The sequence below is a fragment of the Aulonocara stuartgranti genome, assembly GCF_965226115.1.
Source record: "Aulonocara stuartgranti genome assembly, chromosome: 5".
In the NCBI taxonomy this organism is placed as follows: domain Eukaryota; kingdom Metazoa; phylum Chordata; class Actinopteri; order Cichliformes; family Cichlidae; genus Aulonocara; species Aulonocara stuartgranti.
In genome coordinates this window covers 18,807,413-18,822,723 of record NC_138943.1, presented here as the reverse complement: position 1 = coordinate 18,822,723, position 15,311 = coordinate 18,807,413, and the positions used below count along the sequence as shown (strand labels likewise).

Sequence of the window (15,311 nt, the reverse complement as noted above, 5' to 3'; positions counted from 1 at the left end):
GGCGATTAGAGGATCATCAGGGGGTCCTTTTGTCCCTCTGTGGGGGGTTACTCCAACTAGGTTTATACCTGGGACTCTCCACCATTTGACCTTAGAACTGAAGAAGCTTCTCGGATGAGAGGTGAAACGTCTTCAAGTATCTTAAAGAAGTCCAGACGCTTTTCTTTGCAAGCTCCTTTGACTTTTAAAACTTCTCTATTAACCTGGAGCAGAAATACTGAGCTGGGTGCACAATAAAGACAAACTTACCTGCTCTCCAGGTTGTAGCTCTTTGAACCAAACAAAGATGGCAGCAGGAAGTGACTAGTTGTGCATAAGTACAAAAGCTAAATATCCATTCATTCAATACATTAATTATTAGAATGTTCAATAAATGTTCGTATTACTTATTTATTTACTTAATTATTTTTTGGAAAACTGAGCATCTTATCCTAAATAAGTTGGGATGATTGCTTGATCAGACATCCAAGTGTTGGATAAATGACAGTCCATTCAAAACAAAACTTTATTAAAACCATTACAATACATTCAACATTTAGCCACCTAACACATTGAGACGAGCAAATAAACGCTGGACCTTTTGTAAGCAGAAGCCCTGCCCCGCACTGTGTGTAGATCTTAAAGACGGGGACGTGTTATTGCCGGAGGTCGCCAGAGGTCAGCATTGCACACTGCACATGCTGTTGCTGTCAGCGGGGAGTTGCTGTTACGGCGTGTAAATAAGATCGCAGATTTCTTATTTGCAGTCGAAATAAAGCTGATTTTTTTTCTTTTTTGTTGTTGACGGATTTCGTCGGTTTCAGTCGATGCGGGATCAGCTTTACGGACCGCGTGTGTGAGATGAGTTTCGCAGTGCTTTGGGATGCGCAGTGCGCTTTGCTGACTGGAAGTGCTGCAGTGTAAACAAGACTGTCCGAGGCTGCAGCGCTGCTATCTGCACAATAAAACATACACAATTCCGCTCATAGCTGACTTCTAGGCTCAGAAAAGAAGAGCTGTATTTTCGCCGCGAAAAATCAGGCATCTTTTTTTTTCAAAATGCGCAAGGATTTTGGTTAATTTTCTCCAGGGGAAGAAAAAAGAAAACTGGAGCTCTTTGGGGATTTTCTCTCTTTTTAAATGTAATCAAACTAGACATCTGTCACTCGGCACATCTGCTACTTCTGGGGACACATAAAAGGTTTATCTCGTCGCCTGATTAAACAGATGGACCTTGGCTGCCAAGGACCCAACAACTCCTCCAGCCAAGATGACTGACAACCAGGAAACCCAAGATGCTGCTGCTGAGGACACGACTCCGTCCGGGAGCGCGACCTTGCCGCTTCGTCAGCCGTGCGAGCGCCTCTCCTGCCACAAGAGCAGCGTGTGCTCCCGCTCCTACTTTGTGGTAGTGATGGTGTTTTTTCATGTTTACATCATTAACGTGATCGCGCTGCTTTTCTACGTGCACTACAACAGTGGGCAGGAAGACGCGAACCGAAGTCGTGATGCTCCCAGCAGCGGCCACCAGCGCCCCGAGTCGCGACGTCCGCCATCGAAAGACGAGCTTCAGCGCGATATTTCTCTGCCACGGATAGAGGGAATAAGGGTGAGTTAGGGTGAGTACTTGAGGATGATGATGATGCATCGCTCCTTCTGTCATCCTCTCACACGCCTTTGATTTCCCTTTCAGGTGGGACATGTCCAGAAGGTGTCACTGGTGTCAGGGAGACTTCACGAGATGAGGACTTTGAGCCTGAAACCGCTTCTTTTTGGTAAGAGGCTGCACAGCCACGTAGCTAAAAGAAGATAAAAATGAAGATCTGCCTCAGATGCCCAAAAGGAGAATAAAAAAAGAAGTGCTGCAGCTTACACTTGGCTACTTTACCTTAACATAACCCAGACTGGGCTGATTATTGTGCTACATCTAGGACCTCATAAAATAGGCAAGTAAGTCCTAAGGCAACTACTCTATACAAAGTCGGTCCATTGCACATGGGATGCAATTAGGGTCTCACAGCTGACTGGGTAAAGGGCAGAAATGCATCTGTACCTGAAAAACATAATGCATCAGTGCACAGCATGCAGTGGGAATGCTTTGCAAGTATTATGAAGTGGGTGAAATGTAGGCCTGTAGTCATTTGGATTGCTTCCTGATCTATTCACATGTTTTGTTTTTATAAGTAATGCGATTTCCTGCAGATTTTAAAGAGCTGACTCAAGGTTGATATAAGAAGATTTGCTGTAGGTTAGCTGGACACTAACTGAACTTTGGTTTGACAATATTTGAAATTTAAATTAATCTGATAGTTGTGGTTTTTTCTTTAATCAAGTAAATTTTGAAAATGTGAGACGCAATATTCAGAATTTCCAAAAGTCAACAAGTCCATCTTTTAAATCAGTCAACAACTGGTTAAATTCCAGCCTGAGGAATGTAGCCTGACATTATAGAGTGGTACTTGAATGGCATTATTCTACTCAATTTGAGGACTCTGGTCTCATTCACCCAATCACATTCACACTCATACAGTGCTTTTATCTATACCTAACCACTGTTTTCTAACATTCATGTACATACTACTATTTAATGCAGGAAATTCAGGGTTCTTGCTCAAGGATTCTTTGAATTATGGGGCTCCATCCATCAACCTTCTGACTGACCTTCTTAACCAATTGGTAGATGATCCTTCCTACCACACTTTCTAAGCTATCCCATTAGTTTAAAAAGAGAAGATGAAGAATCAGACAGATAATGCTGTCTTAATTTCCTCCGTAGTGTTTCTTACTTTTTGTGTTTCTGCAGAGATCCCGGGTTTTCTGTCTGAGGATGAGTGCCGTGTGGTGATGCAGCTTGCCCAGCTGAAGGGTCTAATGGAGAGCCAGTTAATGGTACAAGATGGTCAGGAGGAGCTGGCCAGGGAGCTCAATCTCAGCCCAGAGGAGATCTTTAACCTTCTAGATATCAACCAGGATGGACAATTGCAGCTCCATGAGGTGTATGTCAGTTTGTGGACTGAGAGGCATAGTGCGCAACCTGAAGTATTTTTTTGTTACTTTTTGCTTCAGAGGTCTCTTACTCATTCCATCTTAAACACTATGACTCCTCCAGATACTGACTCATTCTCGAGTGAGAGATGGCATCTGGCTCACACCAGAGAATCTGCGAGAAATTTATGCTGGGCTCAAAGCTGACAAGGATGGCAATGGTAAGAAATTAACTTAATTAATCATTTCCACCAAGACCTTGTAAAAAAGATGCAAGGTAATGTGTATTCTGATTTTCCATTGAGAATTTACTTTACCTTGCATCTTTATCTCACGTGTTTCAGTGCAGCCCTTCACATGATTTGCTGTTATTTTCATAGGCTGCAGTGCTTTTGAGCTCTCAGGGCCACAGTAACTACCTCCTTACATAAACAATGCATTTATGGATAATTTTGAAAAGATTTTAGGTGGCAACTAAACTTACTTACCTTCTGCTATACATTTAATTTCTTTTCCAGTACAACGTTTTCAAGCAAGTTTCAGTGCTATATGTCCATGCTAGTAACAATGATGTGATAAGAATCTTAATCAAATATTGAGCTCTATTTAAACATAAAAGAGTTAAAGAGGAATTAAAGAGTGTAACTAGCAGAAAAGTGCTGCCAATCAGATGTGTTGATTAAGTGATGTGGTGGGGCGTGGTTTGCGGTGCCGTGCAGACGCACCTGCATGACATCCGGAATCACAATCCGTGCGTCTGCAAGTTGTGTGGAATGTGGTGTGATGAATGTGCGGCTGCCAGCTGAGAGCTGCAGCCGCGTGTATTAAATTTGGGTCTGAATAACGATCTATGGACCCGCCGTGTCTCAATCACACCACGAGTGATCATCAGCAAGTCTAACCATCTCTGTACAAGCAGAAGTTTTAGCAGATTTGGAGTATTCAGGTGTTGTCATGGGAAGGTTTGCGACAGGCAGCATGTGGACCCAAGTGCAGGACTCGGCAGACAGACTTATCTGAAAATACATCTTTATTAACTGGCAAAAGGCTGATTTAACAAAATATAAAGCAGAGCAGAATAGAGCTAGCGCTAGAAAAAAACAAACTGGAAGGAACTAATGCTGACTAACAGATAGCTATAACATTAGGGCATGTATGATAAGGACAAAACAGGGAACTGAGAAAAATGAGAGATAAATACACATAAGAGGTAATTAGGGAGATGGATCACAGGTGAACTAAATCTGACTAACGAGACAGAAATCTATACATAATGCACACTGGACAAGAGACAAAGTAAGACAGGAAATATCAGCAACACACACAAACAGACTCAGACTAAGACATGTGAACTTGACCCTGGGACTGAGGAGACAAAGGGATGGAACGTAGAGAGAGAAACATGGGAACAGGAAAGGGGAAAGCACACAGAGCCACACTACAGCTGTATTAACTAGACAAGACAGGGAATGCAGACAGACATGGAGACAGAACACAGGGACTGGACACAGGGACATGACTCGGGAGACAGGGATCACAAAAGGGACTAACATCAACCAAGGAACTGTAATAGAAAAATGGATAAGGATGAAACTGTTCAGAACTAGAACATAAACCACTTCACTAAACCCACAAAGCTCAACACAGTGGGTCATCGACCCAAACCCATGTATCAGTGGCTCCCAGACTCTTTATGTTCTCGCTCCCTTTGAGTTTGAGATCTGTGGACTCAGTCATGTCTTTTAAAAAGCAGTTAAAAACCTATCTGTTTAAACTCGCTTTTGGTTGATTTTGTTTTGTTTTAGATTTTAATGTCTGTTTTCTGCCTCTGTAAAGCACTTTGTGATTTTATCTTGAAAGGTGCTATATAAATAAAATTTTACTTTACTTTACTATGAACCATGACAGATGTGTTAATGTGAGGCCATCTGTCCAAAGCTAAAGCTTGGCTGATACTGAGTCATGCAACAGGACAATGATCTCACTTACACCAACAAATCTGCAAAAGGACGGCTGTTAAAGAAAAGAATTAAGATCTTGTAATCGTTCAGTCAAAGTTCAGAGGGTCTGGAGGTAACAGAGGCCTCAGGAGAGCTGTGCAAAAGTTGCAACAAGTTGCAACAAACCTCAGTTAACTGAAGCTACATTACTAAGAAGAGTGTAGAGAATTCTGCCGCAACAATGTGAGACACTGCAGAAAACAATTGCTTCAAGTTATTGCTGTTGCAGGATGTTCTACGAGCTAGAAAATGTTCATATGACTGTGCATCCTCATACTTTGGGTAGGTTTGCTGAGTCTAGAAGAGTTCAGGCTTCTGAGCAACGATGCTTTCCAGCGCTTCCTGTTGCAGCGCGGGGTGAAAAGGAGTCAGCTGGTGAGAAACAGCAGACACACGTGGTTGTACCAGGGCAAAGGAGCACACCAGGTCCTCCAAGACATCAAAGAGAGGTAAGAAAGACAAACCGTTACTGGGATTCATCCTGTGCTTACATTTATTTAAAACGTTTCCTTTCACTTGTCAAAGGGTGATTCGCCTCACTCGACTCCCACCCACGTTAGTGGATCTTAGTGAACCTCTTCAGGTGGTTCGCTATGAGGAGGGGGGACATTACCATGCCCACCACGACAGTGGCCCGGTCTACCCTGAAACAGCCTGTACACACACACGCCTTGCTGCAAATGCTTCTACTCCTTTTGAAACGTCTTGCAGGTGAGAAGCTAGAAGCAGCACTTCTTAACAAATATATCCACGTTTGTTCACATATGAATTCATCTGTCTGACATCATTACTGAACTACTCACTGTTGCTCCATTGTGACAGCTGGCATGCTAGTTTGTGTGACTCAACATTATCTTGCAAAAAATTGTGCACGCTTGTTGTTTGTGTGTGTGTTTGTGTGCTGTTTGCTTGCACTATACATGTGTGTGTCAATTTAAATCTGTGTTGCACACTTAGGTACATCACAGTTCTCTTCTACCTGAATTCTGTTGATGGGGGCGGGGAGACCGCATTCCCAGTGGCAGACAACAGGACCTATGATGAAGTGGTGCGTAATAGTCAGGAAAATGGTCAGGAAATGTGTGCAAAGTGTCCTGCAAACGTATTGTGTACATTCTGCGCATGTGTTTCATAACTGTGGCGACTCACACATATGTCAGCAACTGCACGAGTATGACATCAGACAAGCTATGTGACTGATTTTGAACATGTGTTTCAGTCTCTCATACACAATGACGTGGATCTTTTGGACACCAGAAGGAATTGTGACAAAAGTAACCTGAGGGTGAAGCCGACCAAAGGGACCGCTGTTTTCTGGTACAACTACCTTTCTGATGGAAGAGGTGGGTAAACGAAAGACAAATTTCCAGTAAAAAAGCAAAAAGAAAACGCAGCAAACCAAACTGCGTATTATTTTCATTACGTATTTCCAGTACACAGATTGTGTACCAACATTCAAATACAATTTGTATGAATGACCTCATTCATAACCAGTGCAGGTACATAAATTTGTAGTTTTTGTACCTGATTTTGTTTTCCACTCTCTGAACAAATTTAGAAATGGCTAAGACCATAATATTAACAAATGACAATGATCTGGTCTCGCAGAATTTAAATATACATCTTAAAAATACTACTACTTACTATTTTTACTACTACCTTACTAATAATGATTGATTAAGTAATCAAATTAATATTTTTTGTTATTGTTAATGTTTTTTCCTTAACTTTGATGTCCAAGCTTCTTTGTTGCCTTAGTGCAAGCTTCTATCTTACAGCATTGTCCCGCTTTCACCTACTCACGTCAAGATAAACATGTTTCCATATAAAGGGAAATTCGTAATATACACATAGTATGCAGATTCCACTGGACTGTTGATTTAAATAGATTCAAATTCCCAAACATTTGCATGTGATGTGAAAAAAATTGGACAGTGCACACATTTGTGAATCCAGTAATTTTGTGCAGGGTGAAAAAGTTTCTGTGCACATTAGCGAATGAGTCTCGATGTGTAATTTGCTTTTTTTTTCTATGAAAAGAAATTCATAATCTTAGTAAGTGTTGAATAAGCCTAAAAATCCATCCTAAGAGCTTACATAGACTCAGTATTTCTTGGAAATTAGTGCATACCAACAGTGTTAACATGTTTACAATGTTAGATTTGCAAACTTTTGAGACTAAACAGTGAATAGAGGCTGTTGATACTGATGGTTAACTCTGGTATATGATTGGTTGGTTTGTTGTCATAGAAACATATATGGGAGACATATATCTCATGGTGATGTTAGATCAAAGTGAAGAATACAGTAGATACAGTGTCAGGGATTCATGAATGTCTTTACCACAGTTGACTTTGACTTTGGTGTCAATAGGTAGAAGTAGATGAAAAAATAATGGACATCTGTACAGTCCTGATAGTTGATCAAATTGTTTACGCAATTAAAAGTTAAATGAGATCAAGAAAATATTAGAACTGTTGTTTTGGAGCCTAATAACGTAGATTTAAAAATTCATGTTAATACAGTGATAAATCTAATCTGAACTGCTCTGGTTGCCACCAAAGTGTCGGTATGTTAATGTAAATTTGATTTTTAAATTAAAATAGTTAAAGGATGTTTTTAGTCAAAGGAAAAAAAAACACATTTTTTCTCATTAGGTTGGGTGGGGGAACAGGACGAATACGCTCTGCATGGAGGTTGTATGGTCACCCATGGCACTAAGTGGGTTGCCAATAAATGGATCAACATTGATCCGGATTACCAGAGGCAGACTCGCTATCAGCAGTTGGTGTTACAACAGCCAGAAGAGGAAGAAGATGATGATGAAGATCTGACTATGAGCACAGGAATACAGAGTCCTAGCATCCATCAAGACTTGTAGCTTATCTGCCAAATAATACAAATAAGAAATCCCAGCCTTCCTCAGTCCTGTGCACAATGTTTTTGGTAACACCGTTTGTGGCCAGTATGTAAGGACAAGATTTATTCAGGGAATGAGGTCACAGTGGGTTTATGCAACAGTAAAGAGATGTTTTGTTGTTATATTTTTTTGCTTGGATATCGCTATCCTGTTATTTTTATCTACCAAAACCTCGTGTGTTAGAAGTATTGCACTAGAAACACAGTCAAGGAGTTGCAATTTTAAAAGCTTTTCTTTGCATGCGTCAGATGTGCAACAATTGCACTTGAAAACTGAAAACAAAAACCTTTCAGTGTTCTACCTTCTTATTGCTGCCATTACCAAAAAATAGGCTCACACACTGTCAGTGTGATGCATGTTGCCTTTGTTTTTCTCCCTTGAATTCATCGGTACCTTTTCCACGTGGAATGCACAATACATGAAATGCACAAGATATCTTCCAGATTTCATTTTATTTATTATGTATTTATTTTTGAATGCACTCTCACTCTCCCACATTGAATAAAATAAAGTGAGCTCTTCTGTCTTGAACACTAGTCTTTCTTTTATATAAGTTAAATTAAAAAAAAAACTGTATGAAAATGAAGGAGACACCCTTATCACACAGTGGGATAGCTCAGAAAGTAATAAATTGATATTGCATAAATTCATTATTCCTTCTACTCAACGTTTTTCCACGTGTTTGCATGAAGGCCTTAAAGTTTCGTGCTGGTATGCAGCTCCTGTAATCAAAAAAGTGTTTTAAATATTTAATCGTCAGCCGTAACATATCCATACCCAGACAGATGAAAGTTGCGTTTGAAAATGAAACCTGAATGTTGGCTGGACGTACCACTGACGGCTCATATCTTGGGATGGTTGTCGCTCCACGGTGGTTTAGACAGTGGAGCACAGCGTCGTGTACGGAGGCAAAAAGACGTCTCTTTGTTATTTTCTCAGAGAAGAAGTCACCATGCTCTAATTGTTCCACCACAGAGGCTGCAAACAAAAGAGTCTATGAGTGAATTATCACCACCATAAAGTGCAGCACAATACACCTGCAGCAGCAGTATTCACTTACCTTGACAACCAGCCATGTAGACATCTACATCAATCTCACTGAAGTCCTGGAAAATCTGTCGATATAATAAACCTCTGTTATTTCAATAATTTATACCAGAATGGATCTTCAGGGTCAATTTTGCTGTGACAAGCTATGAATCTGTTACAGAAAATTTTAAACACCGGCATTCAAAAAGTATGCTGCTCTGTGTCTATATTTGACATTGCTATTTAAAAACAACCCTTTTTCCCTGAATTATCTTAAAGTCTTATGGTTTTGTCCCAAGCTTTTAAAACAGCATAAAATGTGTGGGTATTTCACTCATGAAATAATTGCCTGCTTATCACTTACATTTTTCATGGTCTTGATAGCCACTGTGTCAATGAAGTTAGCTGTGGAGAGGTCAAGAATGATGGAATGAATATCCCAGGTCCATTTGCCCAGGGAACCCAGAGACATTCGCTCAAGATCCTGGCTCAAGGTGTCCTCACTGCTTGAGCCCAGAGTGGTGGTGTCCCCATCCTGCAGCTCAGACATCCATCCTAAGCTGGTGCAATCTGGATCTCCTCCTTTGAGGTATTCCCATCTACCGTCTGGTGTTCGGGGAGTGGTTGGGATGACAAACACTGTCCCATTTTCCCTCTCAGTCCCACCCTGCTCGTCCTCCACTATAACGGTCCCGTCTATGGATGTGTCTCTCCAACAGCCACCCTCTTCCTCCAGAGAGAACTCTGAAAGTTGTCTAGCTGCCCTCTGTGCTCGTCTCTTAGGAGTTGGATATAAAGGAAATTATTGTTAATATAGCTGTGAAGGTTTTAGGTTTAGAGGACTTGGGCTACTGATGGCCCACATCTTTCATTATTCTTTCGACTGCTCCCTTTAGAGGTCACCACAGTGGATCATCTGTCTCCATCTCACCCTACCTGCAGCATCCTCTTCTATTACACCAACCCTCTGCATGTCCTCCTTCAGTATATCCATGGAGCTTCCTCTTTTTCTTCTGCCTGGCACCTCCATCCTCAACACTGTGTTCAGCCTCCTGTCTTTTCTGTCAGCTCCAAACCGTGCATCATAGCATGTTTCACTACGTCTTAAACCTTCCTTCTCACTTTTTCTGCTGACCTTCTGTCTCAAATCACCTCTGACATTCATCTCCATCCTGCCTGCACTCTTTCGCATCTGTGTGACTCATATTATGTAGAGGACATATACTGGGTAAACTGGGAAAAGGTTGTTGAGGTGGAGCTGCCAGGCAGGAGAAAAAGAAAAAAGGCCCAAAAAGGAGGCTTTTGGATGTGGTGAGAGATGACATATATGTGGTTTGCACAAGAGAGGAAGATGCAGTGGGCGAGAAGAGATGCTGCAGTGACCCCGAAAGAGAGCAGCTGAAAGGAGAATAAGATACTGAACATTACTTCTCTCTTGGCCTGCCTCTTTGCCCGTCTCTCAGCCCGTCTTTCTCTTCGTTTCTGTTTAGCCTCCTGCCTCCTTTTGTAGATAATCATTTTGCTGATGTTAAGGCCACTCTGAAAACAGGAAGAAGAAGAATAAAATATAGGATGAGGATAACACAAATGCTCACAAAAAAGGGTAGGGATCTGTAATTGTCTGGTTTTATGTTCTCAAACTGCTTTTGTCATGTGTGATAATAAATGATTGGAATTGGGACTGGCAAGGTCATTTTGGTGATGCATTTCTTTTTCCACTGTGCAAGACGATTTAATTATTGATCAAGAAAATAGTGAATGATCAGACTATTCAAGAGATAAAGTCACAAGTTGCAGTCGTGGGCTTGATATCATTCTTACAGACCTTTTCTTTCAGGGCTTCCAGGTAGAGATCAGCATTGGCGAAATAAACTGTTGCAGACGAGCGGAATATAGTAACACCTGGAATCCCTCTCGCCTGTCAAACACAGAAACATCATTAATTATTTGGCAGTCAAGGGAGACAAGCTTTTACTCATGCCTTTCTGTCTCACCTCTCTGTGCATTTCTATATCCACATAGAGCTCTGTACCTGGAATATTTCCCAGAACAGAGTATGTCGGCCTGAGAAAAGAAATAAAAACACTTAATGTATGTGCACATTATGTTTGCATACAGCCAATTTGTCTAATCTGGCAAATCCTGCAGTCTAACATCTTGTCCCTAATGCTGCATCTCACAAACAGCATGACTGACAGACTGCAGAGTGAATTGCTATGATTAGGTGAGAGGTGTCTTACAGCTGAGTCCTGAAGATAACCGTAAACACTGCAAAGGTGACAGATGCTGCCAGACCCAGGTCCAGATTGAGGAGCAATGTTGATACCCAGGTGACCAACCAAACCACCTATGAGACACAGGGTTACACTGCATTATCCCGTTCCTGTGACAATTATTGTGAAACTCTGTAACTACATTTAAATATGATTTAAAATGATACACGATCACAATTCGTTATCCTCTCACCAGGTCGATCTTGCTGCTCCTCCACAGTGTAATGATGTCATAGTACTGCTTGAACATCCCTTTCAAATTTACAAACACAACTGCTGATAGGACGGCCTAAAGCAACAAGAATAGTCAGGAATATGGTCAGAAATGCCAGAAAATCTGTAAAGCATCATAAAAACAGTAAAGACAGGCAGGTCATAGCGCAATCTGACCTTTGGCAGTTCCTGGAACAGTGTCCCAAGTTTAAGTATGGTCACTAACACAATTAGAGATGAGGCAACTCCAGCCATCTGCACAAACAACACAAAGATATGACAGCATGTGTCTAATACATATATTCCTAACATTTAGCAGTCCCCAAACAACTATTTGATTGCTTCTTGTCTCCATTTAGCTTTGGGTTTGCATAATAACTAAACACCATAAATGTCAAATTTCTGGTTTACTATTCTTTATTTTTTAAATTAAGGTACTCAACTGGGACATATTTGTAGCCAGTTTGCTGTACAGCTCTCGCACATGCAGCGCTTTTTTGGAATGTCTTTGGCTTGTGATGTAACACTTGTTTCTAGGCTGCCTCTGTGTAAAGTTTTAACTTCAGGTGCTCACTCACTTGTGTTTTGACCCCAGTTGTGTCTTGTATTAGACTTCGAGACATAGAGGAGCAGACAGAGAAGCACTGAAAGAAGCCTCCAACTGTATTACTCAGACCCAGCGCCACAAGCTCCTGTGACAGGGTGGAGACAAAGACACACAATTTGGAGAGAAAAAGATGAAAATAACAGTTTTACTGAATGTAGAAAAAGTCATGGATTATTTGTTGTGAGGTCTTATTCACCTGGTTACTGTCCACCTTGTATCCATGTTTTAGTGCAAATGTTTTGCCAAGGGAAATAGTTATGGCGTATCCAACAATGGCCAGTGCAAAAGCATCACCGAAGACTTCTCCGAAAAGATTCACATCTGGCACACTGGGGGAACTTAAACTGGTGCACAGGTGGGGGATATGAAGGAAACCAGTTAGTTCTAACATGCTCGAAAAATGACTTAAGCAAAATGACAGCAGTAGAAGATAAAGTTAAATGCATACCCACTAGGAATTTCTCCAACAACTGAAATTGTGTAGTTGGTGTTCAAGTGGGCATAGGAGGATATCAGTGTCCCTGCCACAATCTAAAATGATCACAGCAAACACGAATGTCACAAACATAAAGGTGCAAAGCTAAATTTCGCAGCACATGTCTACCTTAAAAATCAATCAGTAAAATTCAGTCATTCGTATGACTAAATAGATGATGTGCACTTAATTATTAGCCATAATCTTTTGCCATGAAGTGCAAAAAGAGAGAGGCCCCTACGGTGCTGCTGATTCAGCTGCTCTTTTCCACTGTGTCTGTGCTTTTTCAGCACCGCTGCATCAGCACAGAGCACAGAGGTGATAACCGAAAGAGCAGCCAGAGAGGGTCTCCTCCGGTCAACTTACGGTGATAAGCTCCACTGGGATGGGAACTGGCAGCTTTGAACTGAGAAATGAGTTGAGCTCCTTGGCTGCAATTAGAAGCACTATAGTCACAACGCTGACCAGCAGTGTGGGAAGATGAGTGTTTGGCAGCGAAGAGCAAACATCCTTCAGAGTCTGTAAATTTTTTATAAAGTTATATGAAGTTATATAAAGTGACATAAAAGTGACATTGTACTGATTTTGCTCAGAATGGTGTCTTTAACAAGCCGTGTTGCCTGCATAGGTAGAAATCAAACTATGACAGATAACTAATTTCAGATTATCACATGCCTTGTAGTTAACTCTGGAACCACTCAGTACTTTTAAATACTTTTTCCAATATATGCTTTAGTACTCTGCAACAAAAACAGATTAGGATGTGTGAAATCAGTACAATCATTAAAAATGCATAAAAGATGTCTAAATGAAAGAGACAAAGTCCTAAAAGCATTTGTGCTACTTAGGTGAGAGTATGTATGCAGCTCCTCTGTGAGTGTCAATGCTGCGATTTAACACATACACTCAAGTTGTTCCAACACATGTAAAAGAATAAGGTCAGGACTGTTTTATTAACAGAAACACAGAGAGCACTTACTTACAATACTTCATAGTACTCACATACACCAATGACAGCGGACCACTAAACCGCGTAGGGGAAACTCCAAAGATGTACTTCAGTTGTGCCACCACAGCATGGGCTGCTGCAGCTGTTGTGTAAGCTCGCACCAGAGGTTCAGACAAATATGTCCCCACAAATCCAAACTTTACCACACCCAGTAGCACCTGTAAATGCGATATTTTCAGTACGTATGTGTTAATGCAGCTGTAATAGCAAAATAGGGTGTTATTGTTTTCTGAGATGTTCCAGGTTTGCAAACCTGAATAAGTCCTCCAAGCACAGTAGTAGCTGCTGCCACTTGCACCCTGTATGAGTCCCTGGCAGTCACATCTACCTCTGCAGTGATGTTGGTCCCATTCGCTTTCTGGAAATCTACATCCGGAGCAAGTCTTTCTGTCACACTACCCACCATGATGCTCAGCACCGTAAATGTGCCTGAACACAATAAAACATAGCAACTCGTGTGATTACAACAGTTACCACAGCTGCCATGGCACAGTGTATGTCTCCCATTTGCATCACTACCTATGGAAACATGGCGTGATGTTCCAAAAAAGAAGTAGACCAGTGCTGGGTAGAGCGATGAGTAGAGGCCAAATACAGGAGGTAAAGAAGCCAGTAATGCATATGCCATACCTGTAGATGACAGATGTTTTCTTACACCAGCTGACGGACAGGTATGTTTAAGGAGCTATGCTATTTGAATACAACTGGCAAGTCATACTAAAATATTCCCATACCTTGTGGCAGGTGCATTATACCCACACTAATCCCGGAGATGAGGTCTGGCATGCCGTAGTCCCAGACTGAGTACTTGGGGAGCCAGTATAACACAGGCAGTCTCCTCACTATACTTTGCTTGAGGTAATGTATGTTGCATCTGGGAGGAATTTGAAGAATTCAAGAAGAAGAACTGTGAAAATCTTTGTGCTGTAGAGCTGCTGGTAGGTATTCTTTAGGACCTTACCTTAAGGCATTCTTTAGCTGCTCACTTAAAGAAGAGTGGATATCAGCATATGATTTCCTCTGTGTTACCTCTTCCAGTTTCAGTTCATCAAGCACATCCCTCTCCACTCTGAATCTCTCAGATCTGCGTGCAGACTCCATCTGTCTAACTCTGTCTAAGTACAAAGATTCTTTCTGACTGCAAGCGTGCAACCAAAAGCAGAGGCCGGAGAAGTGTTGTGGAAGCAGCAACTGCATCTGCATATCTACACCATATTGCCTAATGATTAACTACAGCCAGGATATTGTGGGCAGAGCTATTACAAAGATAGTGGACCGGATGAAGCAAAATATATAATTATGTGCTGAAAATAGAAAAAGGTTAACTCAGTGATCATGTGTTTCCATTCATGTTGTTTTATTTTTTCCATTCAGCAACAAAACTGAAGCTAACGAACCATGAACAGTCATTTCAAACCCAGCGTACCCAGGTAACTATTTAATGAAGTCAAAGTGACAAAATCAAACGTGGGTTCTTTTAAAGCTTTATGTCCCTTTTTATGAGAAACTCTGATTTCTGAAGCTTGTGCACACACAGTATGCACTGGGTCTTTAAGAGAACACAGTCATGAAATCTGAATCCAAACTCAGAGCAACATCTCATGCATTTCAGAGCGGCATGCATGTAACCAGGGCAAACAACCTGGAAAGAATTACCCCAAATGGTGGGCAATTTAATTCTGATGAGTGAAATTATGAATGACAACATAAAATATAATAACAGTTATTGTTGTGACTGCTTTAAAACCTTCTCTTCAAGGATCACTCAAAACCTTCTGACCCACTTGTTGTCTGCCACAACACTATCTATTTTTGGGTTAC

The 15,311-nt window shown here is 41.2% G+C and overlaps 2 protein-coding genes across 3 annotated transcripts; one reads left to right on the top strand and one right to left on the bottom strand.

The window, feature by feature from the left end:
- The first annotated feature begins 278 nt into the window (after positions 1 to 278).
- Positions 279 to 8,389, top strand: p4htmb (prolyl 4-hydroxylase, transmembrane b). The gene is made up of 9 exons (XM_082534947.1): positions 279 to 1,588; positions 1,673 to 1,754; positions 2,783 to 2,973; positions 3,089 to 3,185; positions 5,251 to 5,413; positions 5,490 to 5,675; positions 5,922 to 6,012; positions 6,184 to 6,307; positions 7,622 to 8,389. Exons 1-9 carry the CDS (start codon positions 1,250 to 1,252, stop codon positions 7,843 to 7,845), a joined length of 1,497 nt encoding a protein of 498 aa, XP_082391073.1. The 5' UTR covers positions 279 to 1,249; the 3' UTR covers positions 7,846 to 8,389.
- Positions 8,390 to 8,488: 99 nt separating this feature from the next.
- Positions 8,489 to 14,641, bottom strand: slc26a6l1 (solute carrier family 26 member 6, like 1). 2 transcript variants are annotated; one of them, XM_082534946.1, is made up of 19 exons: positions 14,452 to 14,641; positions 14,225 to 14,364; positions 14,010 to 14,120; positions 13,744 to 13,919; positions 13,484 to 13,648; positions 12,848 to 13,000; positions 12,455 to 12,537; positions 12,203 to 12,350; positions 11,978 to 12,091; positions 11,577 to 11,654; positions 11,380 to 11,475; positions 11,154 to 11,260; positions 10,908 to 10,977; positions 10,739 to 10,831; positions 10,342 to 10,452; positions 9,278 to 9,691; positions 8,945 to 8,999; positions 8,717 to 8,862; positions 8,489 to 8,606 (listed from the first exon to the last, which is right to left on the bottom strand). In XM_082534946.1, the coding sequence occupies exons 1-19, from the start codon at positions 14,589 to 14,591 to the stop codon at positions 8,580 to 8,582; spliced, it is 2,427 nt and encodes an 808-aa protein (XP_082391072.1). In that variant the 5' UTR covers positions 14,592 to 14,641; the 3' UTR covers positions 8,489 to 8,579. The 2 variants fall into 2 exon arrangements, with proteins under 2 accessions (XP_082391072.1, XP_082391071.1); XM_082534945.1 differs by having other exon boundaries at positions 8,489 to 8,862.
- Between the last annotated feature and the right edge of the window lie 670 nt (positions 14,642 to 15,311).

Bases quoted from the DNA above. Each gene is read 5' to 3' on its own strand.
- p4htmb (XM_082534947.1), top strand. From the start codon at position 1,250: ATGACTGACAACCAGGAAACCCAAGATGCTGCTGCTGAGGACACGACT. The intron at 1,755-2,782 runs GTAAGAGGCTGC...GTGTTTCTGCAG, and splicing joins CCTGAAACCGCTTCTTTTTG to AGATCCCGGGTTTTCTGTCT. The intron at 5,414-5,489 runs GTAAGAAAGACA...CACTTGTCAAAG, and splicing joins CTCCAAGACATCAAAGAGAG to GGTGATTCGCCTCACTCGAC.
- slc26a6l1 (XM_082534945.1), bottom strand. From the start codon at position 14,591: ATGGAGTCTGCACGCAGATCTGAGAGATTCAGAGTGGAGAGGGATGTG. The intron at 12,351-12,454 runs GTATGCATTTAA...CCTGTGCACCAG, and splicing joins GTTGGAGAAATTCCTAGTGG to TTTAAGTTCCCCCAGTGTGC. The intron at 10,978-11,153 runs GTAAGACACCTC...TTCTTTTCTCAG, and splicing joins GTTATCTTCAGGACTCAGCT to GCCGACATACTCTGTTCTGG.